General features: G+C 38.1%; 1 protein-coding gene across 4 annotated transcripts in view; it reads right to left on the bottom strand.

Annotated features, from left to right (window-relative positions):
* lsamp (limbic system associated membrane protein) overlaps window positions 1-24,939 on the bottom strand; it is a 721,324-nt gene that overhangs the window by 72,371 nt on the left and 624,014 nt on the right. For all 4 annotated transcript variants that reach the window (XM_028465480.1, XM_028465482.1, XM_028465481.1 and 1 more), the window contains one exon: window positions 4,335-4,460. In XM_028465480.1, the coding sequence (XP_028321281.1) occupies window positions 4,335-4,460 (126 nt within the window). The remainder of the gene's footprint in view (window positions 1-4,334; window positions 4,461-24,939) is intronic.

The following is a 24,939-nucleotide window of genomic DNA, read 5'->3' as shown; positions in this document are numbered from 1 at the left end:
CAACAGCCCATACAGAGGACAAAGGAAGCATAATTGATATCAACTGTACTACTACAGCATGTCTACAAACTAATAGTGTATAATAGTGCATGAGAACCAACCGTGTTTACCCTGCGATGGAGTGGTGCCCTGTCCTGGGTGTACCCCCCCCACCTAGCAGCCTTTGAGAGCTGAAAATAGGCACCAGCAGACCCCCGTCACCCCGAAGAGGAACTCATTCCTCAGGCGATGAATGAGAAGATCGCAGTGACACGGGAAGGTTTTGGATGAGTCTCCGTATCTCTGTGTCACTAATCATGCTCCTAAGTAAGAAGAAAAATACAAAGCATCTGAACATAACTCCATACTTTATAACTAAATGATTCTTTAGGCTCTTACATTCATCAAAGCGCCTGGAATGGGACGCGTTCAATCTGAACAGCTTTCTTTACCAAGCTATCCAGCCTGATCTCTTTTTTGTAGTCATCTTGACAGTGTCAAACGATATTAGAAGTTATATCTCTGAACATTTCAACTTGAGTTAAAAGACTTTTTGCTGAGCAGTGGAAAGATTGAATAAAATGCTATTTTGCTTTGTTTGAACGCGATTGTCAACACAATTCTCTCTCAGGTTCGAACTTGTTACTATCATTGTTAAACTTTGCTTGTTCTTTTTTTTTTGCACTGCAAGACAGAAAAGAAAGAAAGCCCTTTAGGTGAACAGCTACTTCTCGCACATTAATGAGCACCTTGTTTGCCAGGCCTGCAGAAGTCCACATCCATAATGATAATGAAGCATTTCATGCCTCATAGTCATCTTAGATCGTGCTCAAAAGATAGAAATTACCAAGTCACTGTGCTTCTTAAAGCAACTTATAACCTACTGTCTCTAAAGAAAGAAAATCTTTGCTTCTTAGCAGTTGATGCAATGTATTATCAGACTTCAGACAAAACCCATTCAACACTCCCTGAGTTCCGTAATTACCAGTAGGATGGCTGATGTGCAGGCAATATCTCGCCTCACTTCTTCTCTCAATGACAAATATCAACAGTGTCACTGATGGTGTCTAATTATGTAAATATATACATCATCTGTACTGAAAATACTTATTCCTGTTAATCTTCCAGTGTATTGAATATGCCAGTTTGACAAAGAAAATCCACTCATGTCAGTTTTAATGTAATTAGCTTTGTGACTATAAAGCAAAAGAGGCAAAAATAACAGATGAATCAGCTTGACAGCACACAGTTTAAGCATGGGTGTCTCTGCAATGGTATCTGACAGTTATAATCAATGTGGACACTTCAACAAACTTAGCTTTAAAGCATCCAATAGTAAAATGTTGGACAAATACATAAATACGCTTTGTGGCCTAAATATCTAACTATAGCATCATTTGTCAATCAGCATTTTGAAAAATGTGTTTGGTTGGTTGATCTTGTGACCTTACCATGGCTTGCCTCCAAAGTCAACATGGAAAAGTTGTATAAGTTGTAGCAGGGAAAGAGGTAAGTATCAATGGAATTAACTTGTTTCAATTCACCACAAGACATCATCCTAGACCACTTAACCACTCTCTTTAGACCACTCTCTACTATGAACAAACTACAAGGGAATTTCCCAAAGTAAAAAAAAAGAAAACACTCGAGTACCTATAGGCGCCCAAAGATGAATCACTGTTGTATTTGTTAGAATCTGTTGTAACCGAACATGTGACAAATCTAATAGGGTTAAACGTCAGCACTGTTTCAAGTCAAATTAAATCAGCATTTTGAGCATTCTGCAATCTCTGTGATTCCTCCAAATGATCAAAAATGGTTGAGTTCAGACTCATTTGTCCTCCAAGACAGAAATATATTTTAGTAAAAAAATTCAAGTATGCAGAAACAAGAGGGGCCAAATAAATAAATAATGTTCTTAACTGTAATGTAGTTCTGCCAATAAACTCCTACAGACATAAAATGTATGTTTTTTTTGTCAGCAGTCGGCTTAAAACAGAAGCTGACAAATTGTCCGATAGGCACTTAGTTCTCACATATTTTCAACAATGTAATGTACAGTACTAAGAGCACCTGTCAGAGGTATATAGGGTATGGGGTTAGGATGCAAAGACTATGTTCTCTTTTTGCTTTTGTTCTTTGTTGCCACTCAGTTGGTCTGTTTTGGTTTGTACTTTTGTTGGTTTTGGTTTTTGTTCATCAAATGGACTGTTAGCTTGAATCTACTCCAGCCTGTCCTTCTTCATTTCCCTCGGCATTTAGGTTCTACATCAACACCACTCATTATACAAGGCACTTCTCGAGCACTGTCGAGGTGCCCTTGAACAAGGCACCAAACCCCAACACCGCTCTGGTGCGCTCCCTTCATTGTAAAAGCAGCCCCACTCTGACATCTCTCCATTAATGCATGTCCACAGGTCCTGTTTGTGCATGTGTGGGATTCAGGCCTGTGTGTGTGAAAATCATGTCCCTAAAAATGTGAGTGCAATGTGATTTCAAATTGAAATTTTCCAAAACAAAAGCATTTTCACATATATGTTGATTTTTTTAAATGTCTTTAGGACCACCTCTAAATTTTTGTACATGATCAATAACTTTCCCACAAGTTTTAAAGGTCCCATGTCATGCTACCGCAAACTTTTCCCAAACCCGCCTGTTTTCCAGAGTTTTAGCCTCTGAAAAGTCTCTTTCTGAACAACTCTACACAAACAGGCTGATTTGGGGCTTACTTATGAATTTTCATGAGTGGGAGTGTCTATAAATGGGACACTGACTTCCTCCTCCCCGCACGGTAACGTAGGGCCAGAGGATGGCCCGCCCTCCTCTCTTCCACACCGTAGCCTAGCTCATGCTGCTTCATAAACACGAGACATCGCGTGGGGGCTGGGCTTTACATGTCAATCATGGAAGAGAGCTTCCTGGAGGCGCGGCTTCTCCAGCTCAGTGCCGCGTCAAATTCTTCATCAAAGTGGGAACGCATCATCAAATTGGAGCGAGGTGTTTGGACTCACCCTGCTGTAAAAAAGAAACAAATCACCCACTAACTAACAATTGAGGGAATCAATGAAAAAAACACTTTGGGCATGTGTATGAATCCAAAATAGCACTTTCATGTAGTTTAAAGCACAGAAAAGTAAATGAAGCGTAACATGAGCCCTTTAATACATGGCAACTTCCAGTGAAAATTTGAGGAATGTCCGCCACTTTTTCTGTTTCTCAGCTTAACAGACTAAGTGGTCACATGACCTGATGTATGCCCCACGGTCTCAGGGCGTTAATATGTGGTGAAGTTGGTCTCATATAATAGTTTATGGCTGACCCTAAAATAGACATGGGGGTGCCCCAGAGCGTCAATTACGGACACAAAAGGGTCCTGACCTTTCGTGCAAATATGACAATTAGGGAGTGAAAATGTCTTGGTATAAACAAATATAACGTAACATACTGGTTCTTTCAAATTGTAATTGATCCTCGGGAGTATTAGTAAATGTTTATTACACAAGTTTTAACATCTTTGCTTTTCATTGTGATTATACATCCTTAACCAATGAGATTATAAAATTCCAAGACAGTTTAAAATGTTTTGAAATGAATTGCATTGAATTAATTGCAAACCACCAAAAATTATAATGTTTATCTTATTCCAGCACAACATAGCACAAATGTATCCATTATTGCACTTTGTACGTTGACTACAGCTATAAATGTCAAAGTAAGAGCGGACCTTGTAAATTCAATTTAAAAACATGTTCCGCAACAAAGAAATCCCTATCAACTGTTACTTTACCTGTACTATCACTATCAGGCCAGGTCAGAATACACTATATGAAATTTACAGTCAGCATTATAAATGAGTACATACATGCATCCTGTTTGCTGTCCATATTTACGCTTTGAGGCTCGATTTTTGGATTATGCACTGAAAACAGTTGAAGAACTATTTTAAACTTCATGAAACATGTTATATTGTAATGTCATCATTGATGATTTGGGAATAGAATTCCAGTTTTAGTTGTGTTTGTTCTAAAGACAGCATAGCTCAAGCATTGGATCAAGATGTTAGGTAAAAAGGAGAGTCATCTAAGAAATATCCATTTACAAAGCTGGAATTTAGGATTACACAGTAAGGCGAATGCTACACTTGGTGTGAATTTGATCCTGAACGATATGATCACACTGTGCTTTTCAATGAGCTACAGTTTAAAGAAAATAATATGACAAATCCCATGACAGACTTTTTTTTCTTCTGTAATTTGGGTTGCCTGCGGGCAATATCCAGCATTTAAATTTGGCTCACATGAGTCACACATCTACTCTGCTGTATGGTAATGGAGTCTGATTGCATAGGTTCTTACCGGAGGGGTTGAGCAGTCGCCAGGTGATTAAAGGATCCGGCCTGCCACTGGCCAAACAGCTGAGCGTCACATTACTGCCTTCGTTCACTACAATGTCCTCTGACACTTTGTAGATGCTGGCTGGAACTGCGGAAAGAAAGAAAAACAAAACATTAACATGGAACAAATGCTAATAAATGAGAATGTGGAGGAGTCAGTGATGATTCTCATTTCAGGAGTTGTAGTTATCGCTTTTTAAAAACAACAAACTGTCGAAAAAAGAAATTCAATTTATTTGAAATGCAAAAATGAAAATAATATATAGTAAAAGCTTAATTTTTTCTCCCTCTAAAACAAACAGCAACAGCGAAAGTCCCAGTGAACCTGTATGACAACCAATTCAGCTGCTTCTTTTTTCTCATTCAAAGAAACGGCTTAAATCAAAGCTAAAGCTGGCTATGAACTTTTGAAGGAGTTTCAAAGAACCTCCCTTTCCGACTGCTGTTGCCCTCAGAGGTACTTAGAGTAAACTTTCTCAACTCAGGATCCAAATAAGCATTTTAATCTTCTGCCCCGGGACCTCAGCTCATGAAAACAGATTGCTTCTCCTGTCATGCAGGGACCCACTAGACGCTAAGCGCCGGTTCAGATTCACGCACGGAGAAAAGTAGGCTTTAATGCACTGCTTAAAAGTAAAGGTGAAATTAAGGAATGTTACATATTTATGATGTTTACATGCGTGTGCTACAGTAGCTAACCTTGGTAAATTCTAAAAATCAAATTAGCAGTTTCGTATCGCTCTTCTTCAGCCTGCTGTTTCTTTTTCTTTGATACTGTCGCTAAGGAAAATCACTTCTCCAACACGTGTGAGTGAAATTATTGTAATGTCATCAAATTGTCAAGTAAGTACATTTTAGCTTTTTGGAAACTGTCATTGACAAATATTTACAGAGCTACGGTAATTTGAAGTGCACCAGCGACACGTTGGTTTCCATTGATTTATAAAAATAATTCCCTAATGTACTTTTACCTTTCTACCTATCTATTTTTCATTTTTTTTTTTTTTTTTTTTTACAAAAAATACAGGACAAAGTGTGTCCATTTTCATTTCAATAAGGGAGGGGTAGTTTTGTGTTCAAATAAGGGACGATTGAGCTTTTAAAGGACGTTTGGCAACCCTACTCACGATCATCATTTATATACTTTATTGCTGCTGTCATGCCTGCATAAACAGAAACTTAGAGATATATAGATGGAAGGAGAAAAAAAGGTAACTGCTCAAATAAATTAAGAAGTTAAATGCAGTTTTAGAGTGAGTCAGCAGTCCTGGTACAACCCTCAATACATTATCCAGAGGGCATACATCAATCCTTGAACAAACTGTTTAGTGAGGTGGATGGGACAAGGAATGAATTTATGCAAAAATGAGGTCAGAAACACAAGTGATGATTAATCGCTTCCCCAAAATGACACATTGCATAATTTGGGAGAGAAAAAACATCTTGTTCATTCACATATCTTAATCAGAGACTATCCTTCCAGTGAAGAGTACAGGACAGGACACTAGTGTATTGCTGGGCCAAAGTATGAGTTTTATAACTTTATATTAGTTTGGTATGCTTTACTTTAAACTCTGCAGAATATTAATCATGTTTGTTGTGGCGGTTTTGAATGAAATGGTCAAATGCGGACACAGGGTTTATTTGGTCAAAGTGTTTTGGGGCAGACTGGTCTGGGATTCAGAGGTTTCATTGTGAGCATCCCATGAATCTGTAGCTGTTGTGTGCTCTTTTTGTTTGTTGCTGATAGCACTAAACAAAACAATTACAGAGTCTCTGAGAAATACCTTGGTAAGTGTTCGGTACAATACTATCTGGCCTGCTTAGGGCAGTTTGACCAGAACTGACCAGAAGATATTCTGTAATCACATACCATTGTTTACTGCAATTTAAGAATTTAGAAGAAACCTCATCGTTACGTGTCCTCTGGAAGAGCCACAGTGTAGGCAGGCCTGCTAAAGATGGTAGTTGATGTCATATTTTGAACCTGTGACCCTCCATACTACATTACTAGTCTGCCTCTTCAAGACCACTATAGAGCTTTAATCTGGCCCAAAAAAGTAGACCCGAGCCCGACATAACACGGCCTCGAACATGTACAACCCGAATGAAGCCGATCAAATCGAAACACATCACCTGACCATTACTTTACCGCGCAGCGTTCGAACCCAGCCCGAGCCTGTGGTATAACAATTGAAATTAAGCAAAAACCCAACCCGGCCCATCAGGTTCAAGCACTAACCCTTATCACCAATCCTGACATGAACACAGTTAATAGAATGGCATGAGTGGTTTCACCAGAGTAGTCCTAACTCCACCTAAGCTATGGGCAGCTGCCAGAACAATCATTTCAGGCCTCAGATTTTCTACAGATGTAGAAAATAGACAATAATGACAGAAATGCTTTCCTGACACTGAAATAGCTATTGTTTCATGTTCAATTTTTTCAGAGAACATCTCCCAATTTCCCATTTTTTTTTTCCATAAAAAGCTATTTGGCTGGTTAAATGTACAGCAAGTGTTTAAATGAGATGTGAAATCTCATGCTACCAAATGTTGCGTAGTCATTCCAAAACAGTGCTGTAGAAAGAAAAGGTTGTCCTCAGAGCAGAGATTTGAGTGATTTGCCTGTTGCTGTGCTTTGACAGAGGAAATATTGTCTTACCCTTTTACAAAGGGATTTTTCCCAGGCATCATGAAGAGAAACAGATATGGACCTATGAACTTTAGCAAAAGAGATGGCTAGACAGTTTTCATGACTTGTATGAATAGAGAGATGTGTTTTTTTGAAACTTTTGTAGTGTCGATTATGCAAAAGCTGGGAATAGGAGCAAAAGACTGTGACAGGTGAAAATGGTGGTGCAATTCAAACATGCTAATTCCTTTCCCACTTTTCAAAAATACAATTACCACCTTGAGTTAACTCAACGAATCACTGATAAGCAACTATGGCACGATCTGATCAGTTTAATGCACCAGTAATGTTATCAAATTAGGAAAAGCTGAAGATTTGGAATTGGGGATGACTTCAATTGGAAAATTGAAGGTCTTAATAATTCCATATTGATGCATCATCAGTTTTACATTAAGGAATCATCATACCCACTCCAAGACATTGTCTTTGCCTCATAAGGCAGTTTTTTTTTTGACTGAAGTACAATAAAAAGTCTCAGACTTTATTTTATTTGTTCAATAACTAAGCAGCTTGTAATAATACTTTATCAGACCAAATACTCTTTATTTTGAATCTTGCTCTGATAGTGATGAGGCCACCACAGATAGTAACTGGTCCCAGAGAAGAATCTAGTTCATTGAGGGGCGGATTCACTAAGATCTGAAATAAAGGGTGGTAAATCAGTTGCTTCCCTAAATCCTTTAGTGACGCAGTTTCCTCACCTGCTGCGTGGAATTCACTAAGATTGCAGCAATTTTATTTCTTTATTCATTCTTTTTATTTAAGTAGGGACAGTACATATCAATGAACATTCAAAAAATGTAAATATGTCAGATTATAGCCATAGGCTAATTTCTATCTGTTATCGCTAGACAGGCTGATGTACTAAAATGTCACACTTAACAATAAAACAAGGCAAGACACAAAACAATACACAAAAGGATTACATACAGGACAAGGAACATAGGGATCATAAAATACAGTAACTTTTTATTTAATGATTAGTGCACGTGCAGAACTGGTGCAGACCGCCCTTATTTAAATGAGCGTTTTGTACTTGTTGTGTTGAACATGGAGGGTGAACATGAGTGCGCAGAAGTAGAATGGGAGGTGTTAGTAGAGGAAACAAATAAAAAAAAAAATTGATGATTTACAGCAGATAGATAGATAGATAGATAGATAGATAGATAGATAGATAGATAGATAGATAGATATTATTTATTCATCCCGCAGTGGAGAAATGTGCGTGGATGTGACTGTGAGTGACGGATGGGTGCATGCTCGTGGCTAATCGCGTGTGTGTGTGAGACAGTGACCCGCGGAAGAGAGATGAATGCACGTCCAGCTTTTTTTCCTCTCTCTCTCTCTCTCTCTCTCTCTCTCTCTCTCTCTCTCACACACACACAACTGGAACATTTTTTCCATCTCCGCTGTGTTTTCTGCCCACAATTACTGCAGCAATGATCTCTGCGTGTGTTTTTTTCAGTTTTACTGATTTCTGGTACTAAAAAATATCACCGCAAACAGTTCCAGATTTCATGAATCGCATTGCTCCCCCTGCATGCATGTATTAGCATGTCCTCCTCCCATATTTTTATCCCCCCTGGGAGATCCGCCTACTATGCATATTCATTAGGGGGAAACACACTAAATGGATTGAGAGCGCAGCGGCGGCGCACTCCTGATTCCCTTGGCTTTGTACTCATTATTAGCGCGTGGAGTGACGTTTGCACACATTTTAATACGCCTAAACCTTTAATGAATCCGCCCCTTAGTGCCATAGACAACCATATTAAGAGTACATTTGTTCACAATAAGCAATAACATTTAATGTAAAGTTCAGGTCTGTTTCAAACATGCAGTCATTTACTGCTCACATCGTCCTGCTTTTTGTTTTTCCTGCTTCTAACAGACCAAAAACAAGAACTGGGTTCATACCAGTGTTAGATTTGTTTTGATGGTTTACAAGTAGATTAGATAAGGCTTAGAAGAAAGCCAAGTATTTCTGTGATAATTCACACATTGGCAGATTTTCTGCTAATGAACTCAATGAGTAGCCAGGTTGGACAGCTGTGCTCTTACTCTTAGGATGACTGTAAAATTCAGCTTTTCGTGTTGGCAGTCTTAAAGAAGAATAGGAAGGTCTGACAGAAGTGACATGATGGTTAAACAAGTACTTGATAAAATAAACTATAGCTGTCCGTCCATCCATTTTCTGACCCGCTTGCTCCTTCTTTCAGGGTCATGGGGGTCTGCTGGTGCCCATCTCCAGCTCTCATTGGGGTTAGGTGGGGGTACACCATGGACATAGCACTAGTCCATCGCAGATTTGTGTTAACTCATTTTCTCATTAACGCTGATAATAATTTTAATGCGCATTATCGCCATTCATCTTTTATTTAGATGTTCATAGTTAATTGGAGGTTGGTTTGTATCGTTGCAAGCTTGGTGCATCATGGGAAGTTGAAACTTGGTTTAATTCAACTTGAGATATCCAGGGAGAAAAAATAAAAATAAATATATATATATATATATATTTGCTGGAACAGAGTTTGCTGGAACAGAGTTGCTTATCTATTCCATTAATTTTGCCAAGACACAAAACAAATGTTCAGATAAAAAAAATGAACTGCAATTTACAAAAAAAAAAAAAAAAATACAAATCTTGCCATTAATTGTGAAATTTTAATTTTTTGACAACACTAAAATAAACATAAAAGGAAGTACAAAAGCAATCATTTTGGATTTAGATGTAACAAGTCCTTTAAAACTTCTAAGATTATTATGCCATTCTTATTTCAGTGACATTAACATTTACAACAAAGCTTTCATAAATTGCATGAGAAAATAATTTACTCATCAATGTATTACCTGTTATAATAACTAATGACAATGCACCTGTAGCATAAAAAAGGCTTTTTAAAGATATGGTCAAACCACAGGAAGAACTTTCTCGCTTTCAGCAAGAGACAAATTGGAGTGGTGTTAAATTACTAATTTGTTCCCTCATCCAAACTCTTTCCTACTCTCATCCTCTCATCAAATGTTAATGAAAATTAGATTTTTATCATGAAATGTATTTCCAGTGAATTATGTGTGATCTGTTAAAACAACCGACTTGGTTTATCATGCATCTTGACTGTTGAAAAGCATTGTTCTTAAGTGATATTCGGTTCTTTTTGTTTGGAAGGCTGCCAACAAACCAGCCAATGAAAGGTCACCATTCGACATTCCAAATCAAGCCAACAACAACATTTCAGCTTCACACAGTAAATATCAAAGTTAAACCATCTGTTCTTCAGATGCTGGCCTCACTTAACCTCAATATATGTGCTGCATCCTTCTTTTATTAGTCTTTTTTTTTTTTATTATTATTTTGCCAAAAGTTTCTTTAACACATGTTTTAAGTGACTCTTTAGAGCACTCAACATCTTTAAAGGGGCAGTATTATGAAACATTCACTTTAGAATGGTCTTGCTACAGTGTTTCCTCCTTCCCTTGTTATTTCACATTTTGTAAAAAGTCAGCTCCAAATGGGCCAGTTGGATTTTTCTCGCCAGGTGACGTCACCTAGTGGAAACTCCTCCTCTTGAAAATCCTGGCTCCTCCTACCCTATATAACAATGTGAGCTCCTCCCTCTCAAACTACTATCCGTTATATCATCTTGTATCTCCTTTGACATGATCTGACATGTTTGTGACCCAATACAATGCAGCGGTTGGACAAAACAGTGGGCTCTCATCTTGAATGAACTATTTGTGCAATCATTAGTGATGAGGAGGAGAGGAAAGCAAAGTAGCAGCTCCTGTGAGTGTTTGAAACAGCTAAAACAGCTGACTAACTCCACTGCTGCTACTGCTGATGTGATAAACACACCGTAGAGCAGCTTTTGTCAAACTCGCAATCACAATTTCAAGGAGAATGGTTTATGGACTTTGGACCCAACCTCTTCAAAGGTACCAGGAAATGATCTGGGATACCCAAAGGAGGCTGGCTGTACTACAATCGTCAGTGCCCTTCTAATGGTAACACTCACTACAGAGCTGGCTACATGGACTCAACATGATTCTGAATGGTCCAAGTAATCCCTTCAAATCAATCTCCAATTACCACTGCCTCAATAGATAAGCTCACACTTCCACCTTTGTTCAGAAGTGGAAGTGTCTTTTGGTCAAAAACAATTAACTCCAAACACTTACACAAGTATCTATATTTATCACACACACAAACTCACATATTGACATTATGATATTTTACAAGCTATTTGGTGCAATTTCGAGATCTCTGGACCTCCTGTATGTGGCCATGAAAGGAACCATTTTAATACATGTTATTTTGCTATAATGGACATTCTACACATATCTGATACACTGTGGTATAGTGTACATGCCTGCTGATCATTTGACTGCTATAATAACATTGGCTATTAAAAACTATCATAATATACCTAGTTGATTGTTGTTTTTTTCCAACCTTGTCTGCACATGCTGTCGAAGGTCAACACATGTAGTGCAATCTTTTTTTTTTGACAGCAATGCATGTTTTATTATCACAATTAAATAAATACATTAATTTTATTGCATAGTTGTGACCATCACCAGCCCTCTCTAAGGAAGGATAAGAAAAACTTTATTAAAGAGAGAATATAAAAGAGAGGGCATGTTACACCCTGAGGGGGAAAGGAACAGGGAAGAGGGAGTCAGGGTAGGAAAATTAAAGGGGTGCAGAAGAGTCGAGTATTCTAAGGTGGGGGTGCAATGTGATGTTACAGTAGTGCCTAATCAGTTGTCCGTACCCGGCTTAAGTATAATGATTTGTTTTATTTGCGCTTGTTTCAATTTTGTTCCAGAACTTTTGTAATTAGAACACAGATGATGGGAATGTATGCGACTGACCTTAGCCTCCAAAATACCTAACCTGGACATGGCTTCCTAAAGTTCATCATGATGTTTACATCTTTTCCAGTTGAAGGTTTGGTCATTTAAGCAGCACTTGTGTGCTGACCCAAATGTGTCACGTTTACAATCAGTGGGGAAAGCTGGCAATTCTATGGATTTAATAAACCCCCTGGATGTCTGGAGAGGATAAGACGTGGACTGACTGACTGGATGGACGGACTAACCCAAGGTCGCAAACCACCACTCATTACAGATGAGGCTCATGTGCGTGCAGGACTGCACTTCCCAGCCTTGCTGCCCTCAACTCAACTAACTGGTCAAAGCACCACAAGTGAGCACCTAAGCACCAGCGCACAAAACACACAACTTTGTTTAATCACAACACACACAAACAACCGCACTCACCCAGCAACACCTGCTCACACACCAACAGTTACCTACGCCTCTGAAGCCATTTAAGGAGAGCGCGGGCGAGCAAGAGGGAGTGAGAGAGAGGCAACAGGTCAGGTGCTGGCAATGTAAAACCGAAGAGTTTGCCTGATTGGATTTCAACATCATGCAACATCAGTCTGTATGCAACTTAAGCAAATAAAATTAATGTTCACTCAAATTTTTGGTCAAGGAAAAGTAGCTGGATCCAGGTGGGAAAAAAAACACCACCTTTCTTTTCCTGTTCAGGGTCACAAGGGTCTGCTGCTCTTAACTGGGACAAATGGCCACAATAATACATTTTATACATTTTTAAGTGTCCTTTCAATTTGTGAAAGAAATGTGTCTTCTGCGGCACCGGATGCGTCTGCCACACAAAACGTTCACCAGGTTTCGCAGGATCAAAAAATATCCCCATACGTATGTGCATTTGAAGCAAAGCACCGCCCACCAGCGGCACATCAAACTCTGAGCAGTCACTGCCTGTTGAAGCGAGGAGCTGCGCTCCTTTTTCTCCTCATAAACATAAACCACCTGTGAAAAAAGCCAGTGTGATTAGCAGCTAATGCTATCCTAGCTCAGTGCCGACTTTCAAAGATGAAAACTACAGAGAGAACTTTTACCTGCTACTACCACCTCCTCGCTGATTCTCCTCCACGCCTTCTTAGTCCTGTACCACTTATGAAGGCCGTGTCATACAGCTCCAGGTGGTCACACACAGCTTCTACTCCATGGTTGAATGGGTGAACAGACCGGTGTCCGTGTTGACGGCCTGACGCCATCGTCAACAAAGACTCTGATTGGCTTTTGTCATGCGAAACAGTTGCAGGAGTTAAATATTTTCAACTCATGCAAATGTGCGAATATGACAAAAAATCGGGAGCGTGCTCGCACGGCCAACATTCTTGACCCGCGGATCGAACCGCACTGCCTCACAGGAAAGATTTCGCCTCTGGACGCGTCTATTCATTGACTTTGTATGTAATCTGGACGCACAACCATTTTCTGACGCATCCGGCGTGGCACAAGGTTAAACTTAAGAAAAACAAAAATGAAAGTAATTTACTGAACCCCATTGTTCACTAACCGTTATCCCTCAGTAGTTGCTGTTAAAACCCAGTATAATTGTAGATTTGAACCCAATGGATAGATTACATATTTACAAAGCATTTAAAAGTTAGAAGTGTGTCTTTTGCAGCTGTCAATAAAATGTATGATTAGTCACACAAAAATCTTTCTAACTTATACAACCCTGCAGACTCTTTAAAGTCTGATAACGTTGGGTATTTAGGATGTTTAAAGCTGTCATGGATTAAGACCCTAAGGATCTTTCAAACTGCAGAGATGAAGGGAATAACCTAAAAAAACAGCAGCCTAAAGAGGAAGAAAAAAAATGGAAATTTACCACCAATTCTTAAATATACATTCCTTTCACACAAGGCAAATATCACACGCTCATATAAATCAATTTCGCCCAATTGCACGATCTGCCTGCTGTCTCAACAGCACACCAGTCTGGAAAGGGCATGGATTCTATTTCTGATCTTTAGCTCTTGAAAAACAATTCCCCCTTTATCTACAAACAGACCATCAAAACCCCATTTGCTCCATAAAGTTGCCCAATGGTCTCACAATGAAAAAAATAATAATAGTCATGCTTTAAAACTAACGCTTTCCATTTGAATGCCTCTAAAAGGCAATCACAATCTGAATTTGGAACAAATAAACTGATGCAGAGGAGTTAGTGCCAGTACTAGCTTTGCTGACTGTTAACGACCACGTTTGACATTTTAATGCATTGAATCCACTGAACCCATAAGTTTCTTATTTGATCATTACATTTGTAAAATCTTCATAAATCCCTCATAAAGTAAAGGTGCCTAATGAGTAAGAAAAACATTTTTTTTTGTTTCAGCAAATGGAACTTTTAGCATTTTGATCAACTCCAGTCTGACGGTATGTCTGCCTGTTGGTCTCACTAATGGACACATGAATTCACGTATGCACACACAATAGAAACCCATCTTTTATTAACTACATGACAGTCACAATTGTAAAAAGAGCCTTGTAAATTAAGTTACATTGCATCATCACATTTAAATGAGAAAGCTGAAAATTAGGATGAGATTTCCAGCTATGGCATGGAGAAACAGTCCACATGGAGACACTTAATTGAAGTGACAAGAAACCCAATTGGGTTTTTTTTCCCCACTTCGAACACAATGAAGGGAAGCTGATGAGGTGGAAAGGTTGATTGGCTGAGGAGGGATATGTGACTCGAGAATTAATCCTTGGAGGCAAAGATGAAAACGGATTGAGGAGGAAATAACCGCTGATACTGGAATAACCCTGTCACCTCTGGAAATGGTAGGGAGTTAAAGATTGAGAGGGACGAGTGGAGTAGAACAAAAAGAGACAATATCAAAGGAGAAAAGTGTGAATGACATTTCCAGTTCTCCCGGCCACACAGTGCCTGGTGTCCAGCTGTCAGCAGAGAAGAAAAATAGGGCGAAGAATGGAGGGGATAGTAATCTTAGTCATAGGTCAACCTTCAACGAACAATGTTGGAAAGGGCAGCTATTTGAAAAGCACCTCAGCAGGTCTAAGATGGGTATGCTCCTCAGAGATGCATTGCGGTCATTGGCTAGCAGTGACAGCCTTGACTAAATAACCATAGGTATACACTGGTAGCATCAACAAAACACTCTTTACATAATAATATATTTGCATGCACTTTGTGCATACTCTTAATGTATGTTTTGCTCTTTAAAGTAGAAGTTAATTTTACTATTCATAGTCCAATGACTAAAAGCTCCAGAACTCTTGCAGTTTCCATAAAGTATATAAAAGAAAACAACAAGAGACGTAATGTCCTTTCTGGCTAATGATCCCCATTATAGTTATGGTTTCCAATCTCTGAAAAATAATAAATCTCTACTGAAAACATTATAAATACACTGACCCTGCTTTCAACTCTAATTTCAAACTTCAAAGAAAAGAAAAACAAGAAAGGCAAGAGACAAGAGAGCAAGATGGAGTAGATAGAGAGGAGTAATTAGGAGGAGATGTGTTTGTGTTTGTAGCCTTTTACATTAACCAGAAGCTTGCTTAGGGGATAGAGCGAGGGAAAAGGAGAGAGAAAACACAACCAAAGGCAGCTCTTTGGTGCATAAATAATGATAAAAATTTACCTTAGGGATGCATGAAAACTAAAAGCCATAAAAAATTGTTCTTCAATCACTCACTTTTCTTTCATCATTAGCTATAGATGCAGGTAATTTTCATATGCTGCAAGATACCATAAAGTAGGTTAGAGTATTTCAATTACAATACAGTAAGCCCAGCATGAATCACCCAATAGAACTGTATAAAAAGCTTTTGTAATACACCTAATAATTGAAGTTGAGTTTCGGGGGATTTGAGTTGATGTTCTGACATAGTTCACATTTGTGACTGGCCACAGCAAAAACTAGGAACAAGCCTTTGTCCACCAAAGAGGTTATGAAGTATTTATAAATTTGGAAAGTCCAGTTTCCAATGATATCATACTTATTTAAAGACACTGTTTTTGAATGTTGCTCTCCAAATTAGATTACTGAGAAATCAGTAATGGAAGTTTCAGGGAGACAGAAAAAGAAGCTTTTCTTTAACCCAAACTCTTGAAATGGTATTCAATTGGGTTGCTCTTGGAACTGTTAAAAAGTAACTAAACCCCAAAACCACTTTCTTCAGCTATAAACAAATGTATGTGGGTATTAAATCCGTGCTGTTGATTGATCCTGGTCCAACGCTCAACATTTTAGTCAAAGTATTTCAGTGTGGCTTATTTTGTTGTAAAACGTAGAGTGACTGCCCTCTCCGGGTATAAATTTTATTATTGGCTGAGAACGAGATAGTGTGTGTGACATTATTAAACAATCATGCGTCACTGTTGGCCCCGCCCATCCTATAAAAACTAGCACCTGTGGACTATGCAATCTGTGGTGAGTAGGTTGGACTGAGAAAATTGTGAAGAGAGAGGTATATTGAGTATTAAGTAGCTAGTTAGCAGCTCATTTTGTATTTCCCCACTTACTTTGAGCAAACAACAACAAATCAGCTAAAACCATTTGACATTTGCTTGTATTCTTCCCCTTGGGCTCGTTTTGCTCTCAGGGACATTTACAACCCTGGCTCTTAGAGTGACATTGGGCCCTATTCTACCAAGTGCGTAAGTAAGAAAAGCCACACAGCTGTGCTGATTATGGTTCCTCATTCCACAGCTCATAAACTGTGGAATGAGCTTCTATTACACGTTAGAAATGCCTCATCACTGTCCATCTTTAAAACAGCTCTTAAAACCCATTTTCATTTCTTGGCTTTTAACCTGGTCCGAGACTCTGACTCTGCTCTTGTTTTAGTGTCCTATGGTTTGTCATTATTCACTGTTGTGCTTAATAACTGCTTCAGTTTTTATTATAGTTTTACCTAGTTTATGTAATTGTTTACCTATTGTATACAGCACTTTGTGTCAGCTGTGGCTGTCTTAAAGGGCTATACAAATAAAGTTGAGTTGCGTTATAGAGTAACTAAACTCCAAACCACATCAGACCACCTTCATTCAAAGACTTACGTGCCTTGGGTCTGTTTAAACGTGGTTGGCGTGTTAGGAGTCTGGAAGGGAGAATATGCATAGCAGATAAACACGTAATTCCATGCAAGTAAAAAAAGGCTTAAACGCAAACAAGAGAATAGGGCCCATTATGAGGAGTACTGTTGCAGAAGAGGTGTGCTATTTTGCTCAGCTAGTTTGAAACCATTAGAAGATAATCAGACGACAACACTAGCAGCTCTAGAGCTTTAAGTGCCTCGAGGTATACTGCCAATTACCCTCTTTCAATAAACAAGGGTCAGCACAAAAGCATTCATCCAATGGTTCTAATCAGAACAATAATCAGCCTGTTGTTCACCACAGTGGCTCCAGTCAAGGATAAGTGACTAGATGATGTCACTTTAACACACACATTCAGAGTCCAAATGGTCGTGCTTGTGTGTGTGTTTTTTTTTTCCAATTGTGCGTGCGTGGGCACGTGTTCTCATATTTCTGCATCCTTAGCCTTACCTCACAGAACAAGGTTAATGTGGAACCCTAAAATGAAGCTCACGCACATTTCACACTGATATTATCTGACGTTACGACAACAATTACCAGCTAAGCTAGTCATAACAAAAGTGGCCTCGGTTACATGATGTTTTTTAATTCGAAATTAGTTATTCCGAATTAAATCATTCGGAACTGTTTTGCTTCATGTTTACATAAAAATAGTTACATGGAAAACCAGTTTATTCAGCTTTAGAGATACCTTTAAAGATACCTCGAACAGAGTCCACAAACCGGAACAAGGGCAATAACTCCGGAAAAAATTATTGTGCGCTTCTCATTTTCAACTACATCACGATATTGACACCCTGAAGCAACACACCAAATTTGGTTATCCTATCTTAAATGGTTTTTGAGAAAAGCTGTCTAGTCTAAACTCTAATCCGGGGGGCCATCCTGGATTGTCATAATCATTGCGTAGTCGCGGCAAGTTGCACATGCGCACAACGACCGGAATTAACTTAAAGGGGAAATAAGGGTTTACAAGATAGAGGAATTATTTAATTCGGAATTCAAATTGGAATAAACCAACCACCTAATTCAGATTTAAGTGTAATTTGGAATTAAATTTGGATTAGGAATTAAGTGTTTACAAGGTCAGTTTAAAGAGGAATTAACTTTTATTCTACTTTAAAGAGGAATTAAAGCTCCTATGTAAACATGGCCAGTGTGTGACTGGAAGCAGGTGAAAAGCATATCTTTAGTTTTTTGTGTTAGTTTTTTTTTCTCTGCCAAACAGAAAAGTCAATTTAAACTGATAATTACATATTTATGTAATGTAAAGAACATCAAGTTGACTTAACTTGAAAAAAATATGCAAACTCAAAGCCTTAAAATAAATAAATAAATATGTTGATCAACATAAATTTTGTATTTTATGGCAACAAGTTTGCTTTTTTTTTTTTAAAGTTTAGTCAACTTACTATTATTATATATGGAGATAAACAGCTTTCTTATATATAATGCATAATTCAATTCGTAAACCCCTGTTCAGTGGCTGTCACTGTGTTAATACAAGAGATATTGATATTACAGTGGTAGTAATACATGTAATTATCCAAAGATTTTAGGAGTAAGTGTTTTTTTCTGTTTCTATTTATGTTTCAGCTGTTTCTGTTTATATTGTTTGGTGCAGGTCATCATCATTTTGCTCAAGTGGAACAAAGTTAATGAGTTTTAAGTTTGTTTATATCTAAATTATCCAAAATCAAAGATGAAAACAGACAACACCTGTTTTTTTTTTTATTTATTAATTTTTTTATGTAGATTATGCAAGTTATTTTGTTTAGTTTAACAAACACATGAACTGTATCATCAATCACGAGATAGCAATGGCGTGCAATGAAGTTTGTTCAATGTTAAAAAATAGCTTTGATGTTTAAGCTACTTTGGTCCCCAAACAGTCTGGTTCACTAATAAAGTCCAGAGCTGATCCCTTAGCTCTAGCCAAAACTGATAGCTAATGTTATGACAAGCTAAATCTGCTTAGCATGAGTGGTATACACGTAGACTCGTTCACTTTGCTTGTGCTGTGGTGTTATCACTGTGGTGTTATCAGATAAAAAAATGCAATAGGATTGTTGGTTTGCTTTGATCTGTGGACCCGAGGGGGTAAAAAGGAGGTGGAGGGCTTTTTAGTTACAACACACCCACACAAGCACTAATTGAGCTTTGCTTTTACTTTAAATTGAAATAAAGTCAGAGAACTTTCAATATAGCAATGCCAGAGGAGAAACTTAAGTGACCTGCCAATGCCTTTTATCCCTGTAGGAAAAGAAATGTGAAGAATAAAAGGTAGATGAGGGAGCTGAAGACGGCAAGGGAAAAGTCACTCCCTTATCATAGCCGTCAGGCACGGCAGAGCTTTCACCGGCTGTGAAACCTTCAAAGGAAGTGCCGGATATGACACATAGGAAATGGCCCGCTGGAGGCATAAAAGGGGGGGAAAAAAACAAGCTTTCGTCATACTTTGTCTTTGAAATATGGATGAGTTCGAGTATTTTTTTCCACTTTCCACATTTTTATCAATTCATCAGCTATAGACCCAATGCTTAAGGAAAAAAAAAAAAAACTCTAATAATCTCTCATAATAGAGCACTTCAGTGACCCGTTTTCAAGTCTTACGAGAACAGAAATCTATAGATTGCTATTATAAGTTGTTAAAACAGGGGGAAGGAGGTTAGCAAGGGGATGTAGCAAGGTGAATGACAAGAAGAAGAAAAAACCTAAAGCTCTTCCTTCCTTTGCATTCAGGCTTTTGTTTTAAAGGTACAGTATTATGCTAATTTTCACTCATCTCCATTTGTTATAAGAACCCCAACAACATAGTTTTATGAGTTTGAGCCCTATGAAAATTCACTTTAATGACTTCTAAAAACAGGCTGTTTTGGGACCTTCATGCATATACTGTACATGAGTGGGCATGTCTGTAGATGCAAAAAACGCTTCCTTTACTGCTGCTGTTTATCACAGCAGCAGTGGAGTCAGTCAGCTGTTTCAAACACTCACCAGAGCTGCTACGTCGCTTTCTTGTCATCCACACATATTCAAAGCACAGAACTAGTTCATTTATGACTATAGTCCACAGTTTTGTCCAACCGCTGTGTCACATTGGGTCACAAACTATTCAGATCATGTCAAAGAGATACTGTATAACGGCTACTAAAAATGGAACTGATTGTGGGCGATCATGCTGCACATCGGATTATCTTTACACTGGATTACCTATATACTGAACGTAAATATATTATCTGTGGATAATGAAATCGTAGGCTGACTGCTTCTAATCTCCCTGGTCGATCACTGTGGGATGTTGATCAGTCCCTTATAATAACACTAACTGCTTCCTGGGTTTGAAGTATCCCTGACTGCAGTCCACAGTTCGGGGCGGAGCTCAATGCAGCATGCTATTGTGCAGTGTGATTCTTATACAGTTAAAAATAATCAACCTCAAAATAAATAAATCGTGCCATATAAATAATTTTACATGTTACATAATTCTATTGGCATACAAAACAGATATGGGTTAGGGTGAAGGTTAGGGTTAGAGTAAGACTGAATGCGATTGGTTAATTGAACGTTGAGCTCCGCCCCGAAAGTTGAGCGCCGCTCCGAACTGCAGGCGCACTCAGGGGTTTCTCCTGGGTTCTACACCGTGTCTGCTCACTGCTCCTCAGGGAGGGGTTAAATGAAAAAATAAATACTGTGCATATAACTTTACATATATGACAAAGTATAACACATTTTCCATATTAAATAGTAGTAGTTTGAGAGGGAGGAGCTCACATTCTTATACAGGGTAAGAGGAGCCAGGATTGTCTGAAGGAGGAGTTTCTGCGTTGTGACGTCACTTCAAATAAAGTGTGACCGGACTCTGTTTTGAAACACCACACCATTGAGGAGCCTATAATATCATTTCACCTGTTAATGGGACAAATAAAGGTATAGTTTCTAGCCTAAATGCAAATTTAGAGAGAATTGAGCTGCTGACTATATTACAAACATGCACAAGCACTAATTTACAGTGTTGAAACCCAAACACTACTTTACTCGCTAACCTTAGGACGCCATTTGTCAATGGATGAGTATTTAGCATTATCTAGTACTAGTACAGTGCCCGTCGGAAGTATGTATTCTTAAAGTGGGCGCTTAAGTAGAGTTGTCAATTATGGGCATAATAACAACTAACTCTGTAGCATTATAAAGGGGTATATTTGCAGGTGCAAAGCAAAATAGCATGTGCAATTTCCCTGCTATAATTCTATGGGACATGCGCATGATAAATGTGTTGGTTTTTTTACTCATTTTTATATTTTTTTTGTTTGGTGTATTTTTCTGTAACGTATTTTTGTATCTTTCTGTTGTCTTTTTTTGCATTTTCTTTTTTAATTATTTGTTTTGTTGCCATTGTAGTGTGATTCTGAAGTCATTTTGTGTATTTTTGTGTCTTTTTTGTTGTAATTTAGTGCATTTCTGTTGTCATTTCAGTGTATTTTTTGTATAAATTTTTAGTTTTGTGTATATTGAGTCATTTTCATATTTTTGTTGTTGTTTAGTATATTTTTCTGTAATATATGTTTTTGGAGTCATTTTGTGTGTTTTTGGAGCCTTTTGTATATTTATCTGTATTTCTGTTGTGTTTTGTGTACTTCCTGTATAAATATTGTTTAGTTTTTTGTTTTACATCATTTGTGCATTTTTTGTATAATTATTGTTTTTGTTGCATTTGTAGTGTGATTCTGGAGTCATTTTGTATCTTTGTTTAGCATAGTTTTTTTTTGCATTTCTGTTGTCTTTTGTGTATTTTTTTGTATACATATTTAGTTTTGTGTATTTGAGTCATTTTCATATTTATGTTGTATTTTTCTGTAATGTATGTTTTTTGGAGTCATGTGTATTTTCTATTTTTTCTGTGCATTTTTTGTGTTTTATTTTACTCATTTAGTATATTTTTATTATAAATAAATACCTTGTGTGTGTGTTCCGTGAAATGTTTGAGACGCTGATAACCAAACCCCACAGCGATTGTAGCACCAATCAGAAAAACAACAAAACTGCACAAAACAAAACATAAACCTCCAAACTACATAAGTGAGTAAGTAAATAAAGTATTATCTACAATTCAGCTGGTTTTTTTTAAAAACAAAAATCATTGTTAACTTCAAACCGAGTGGTCAGAGCTTAGCTTCCATGCACGGCACCCCAGAGAATCTGCAGTTTTCCAGATGGAGTGTTGAACGGGTTGAGTTCATTACCGACTCTAGTGAAACAGCGCTTTATTGAACAATTACACGGACAGTTATATGGTTTAAACAATGGGAAAGTTGTCTGCAACAGACTCACCAGTGGCTGATGGTTTCAAATGATCTATTCAGAGAGCTCCCGTGTTTCGGTCTAAATCATCTTCCTCTCTCTCACTCGTGTGTTTACAGTCCGCGTCTGCTTGGCTGTGTGCGCAGCGAATGGCTCTGGACACACACGTGACACTTGCTCGGGTGAGGAGGTGAAATGGATATAGATGGTGCGCTAGCGCACCCTCACACCCTGAGGTCAAAAGTTGAATAGGTTTCACTTGCCGTGCCGTCCAGAAGTGAAATAAAATTAAAATAAACATTTTGAAATGACCAAATTACTCCAAAATAACAGGTGCACACACTTGGGGTATTTAGAACCCGTTGACTAAGTTTCAGGTTGAACTCTTATCGCGTTGGGGAGATATTTGCTCCACACACGCACACACATGCACGCACACAGACCTTTCTGTCTTTTATAGATAGATATACCACCTTCACCTATTTCCAGTCTCCTATCATACAGCTGCTACTACTAAAAACTTTGCACTACAACTTCAGATTCACTGTGAAAATTAGATTTAAAAAAAAAAATCTGTTACTCTTGCTGATGTAAGAGTAACAGTATTATTGTGATATAAACTATTTAAATTGCTAAATACTTTATAAGGCTAAACAAAACGTGATTAAAATAACATTAACAATAATTTCCTGGCATTCATTTTCTTAAATTAATCTTAAAAATGGCAACTGTTTATTTCATATCCTCTACAAACTAAATCTGTACAATTTTAACACATTTTCCTGCATGGATGAATCTTTTAATCGTTTGTCTGTGCCGCTGTCCTCAGGTCTTACACTGCAGTATATTTTAGGAGATATACTATTGATTTATGTGAACTGAAAGTACAACCCACAAAGTGAAAACTGTACAATTTATCCATTCTTTGTTCACGCAAAGAGTCTATCAAATTAAGGCTTGAGCTATCGGGGCATTCAAATGGCCTTAAAGCGCAATTTGGTCAATCCCCAATGGTCCCAAAGGCTGCTCTGCTGAAGTCGAACGAGCAATCAACACTAACTGATCAATACCGTCTGATTTACCCTCCCATTTACTGTAATCCTACAGATTAAAGTGCACCCCATAATGTGGATAATCAGAGTGTGTCTCAGACAGGAAGCAATGCAGACTGCTTGGTAAGCGGCTGTTGAACGTTAACACGAGAAAGCGTCTAAAAGGTTTTCTCCTTCCCTGTCTGCGGCCTTTCTGATGGTTCCCATAATGCCAAATGGGTGATGAGTCTGATACATAATATGATGGACATTATTACCTCTCAATCCATCAATGTGCAGCCACAACAAAGCCTTCACTACTTCTGCCGCCACTTGACAAACAGGGTATAGTCCAATTATTAATACATTTTTGGACTATGAAGTGAAATCTGATACTGATCTAAAAATATGGCCAGAGATAAAACATTTTCTACAGTCAGAAAGTTTGGAAAAATGTTGATTGAGGTCAAAATAAGGACAGAAACTTCAGATGTGATGAAAATAATCTCAATGTTGACATTTACTCTTTCTGTGTAGCTCCCTTGTGATGAGTAATTTGACCTTTCTTTGCTAAATTAGGACCTAAATATGAATATGCATAAACGCCAAAGATGTTATGATCAAACATGCTGCTTGTCGCTATTCCTCCAGCACAAAGTCAAGCGTGTTTTTTTTTTATTTATTTTTTGCTTCGGATATGCTTTAAATCATATTAAATCATGAAAGTATGTGAGTGATTTAACATGTTCCACAATAAAATAAGACTCCTTTAACATGCAAATAAATTCATGACATACATACAGTATATTTTCAGCTTCAAATTAGGTCCCATTACTCATCCCTACCACCCTCATAATCATTAAAGTCACCTGGCAGGCTTTGTGCTTCTCCCTGAGAGCTGCAGGGGACATGAATGACTGAGAATCCAACAGTCCATTTTATGGGTGCACCTGTAGCTCTCTGCTACGCGATACTGCGAAAACCAGCTTACAGCATCCTTAATGCTTATCCACTCGACACAGTGAGCACTTGAACGATTTAGTGCCTGTGTGAGCTGTTTGCCACTGTGCTTTCATGACACATTCCAAGTCCCAGCTAAGGCCGACAGAGGAAATTTCATGAGCTGGCTCTTTTTCCTTCTTTTCAGTAAGCAGAGCTCTAAGAGGGAAAGTGCTTGTTGGTAAATACCAAACTCAGCCAGAGTTAAAAGTGATAAAGTCACAGACAGGAACAGTATATCAAAATTGATCAAACAGATCTGCAGCCCTGCATTTTTTTATTGAAGTACAATTGAAAGAGCATGTTTGGTTGTTCTCACAAAGAAAGAATGAGTGATGAGATGAGATGATATGACAATAAAAGGAAATAAAAAATGTGTAAAATCATATATGGCAACTACTCAATCAGTTGCCAAATATTGTTTTGTCTTCTATACCTGTTTATGCTTTATAGCAGGTATGGAGATTTAAACTAAACCCTGAGGTTTGACTGGTGTGGGTCTAGGCTCTTACCTCCCGGGAGCGAACCGAACCAGTTCGAACCAATCATGAAGCAGTGTTGTGGTTTAGGGCGGGATATCCGG

Source organism: Gouania willdenowi, chromosome 13 (assembly GCF_900634775.1).
Source record: "Gouania willdenowi chromosome 13, fGouWil2.1, whole genome shotgun sequence".
Lineage (NCBI taxonomy): Eukaryota > Metazoa > Chordata > Actinopteri > Blenniiformes > Gobiesocidae > Gouania > Gouania willdenowi.
The sequence above is the reverse complement of the archived record's forward strand: the minus strand, read 5'-3'. Positions and strand labels throughout refer to the sequence as shown.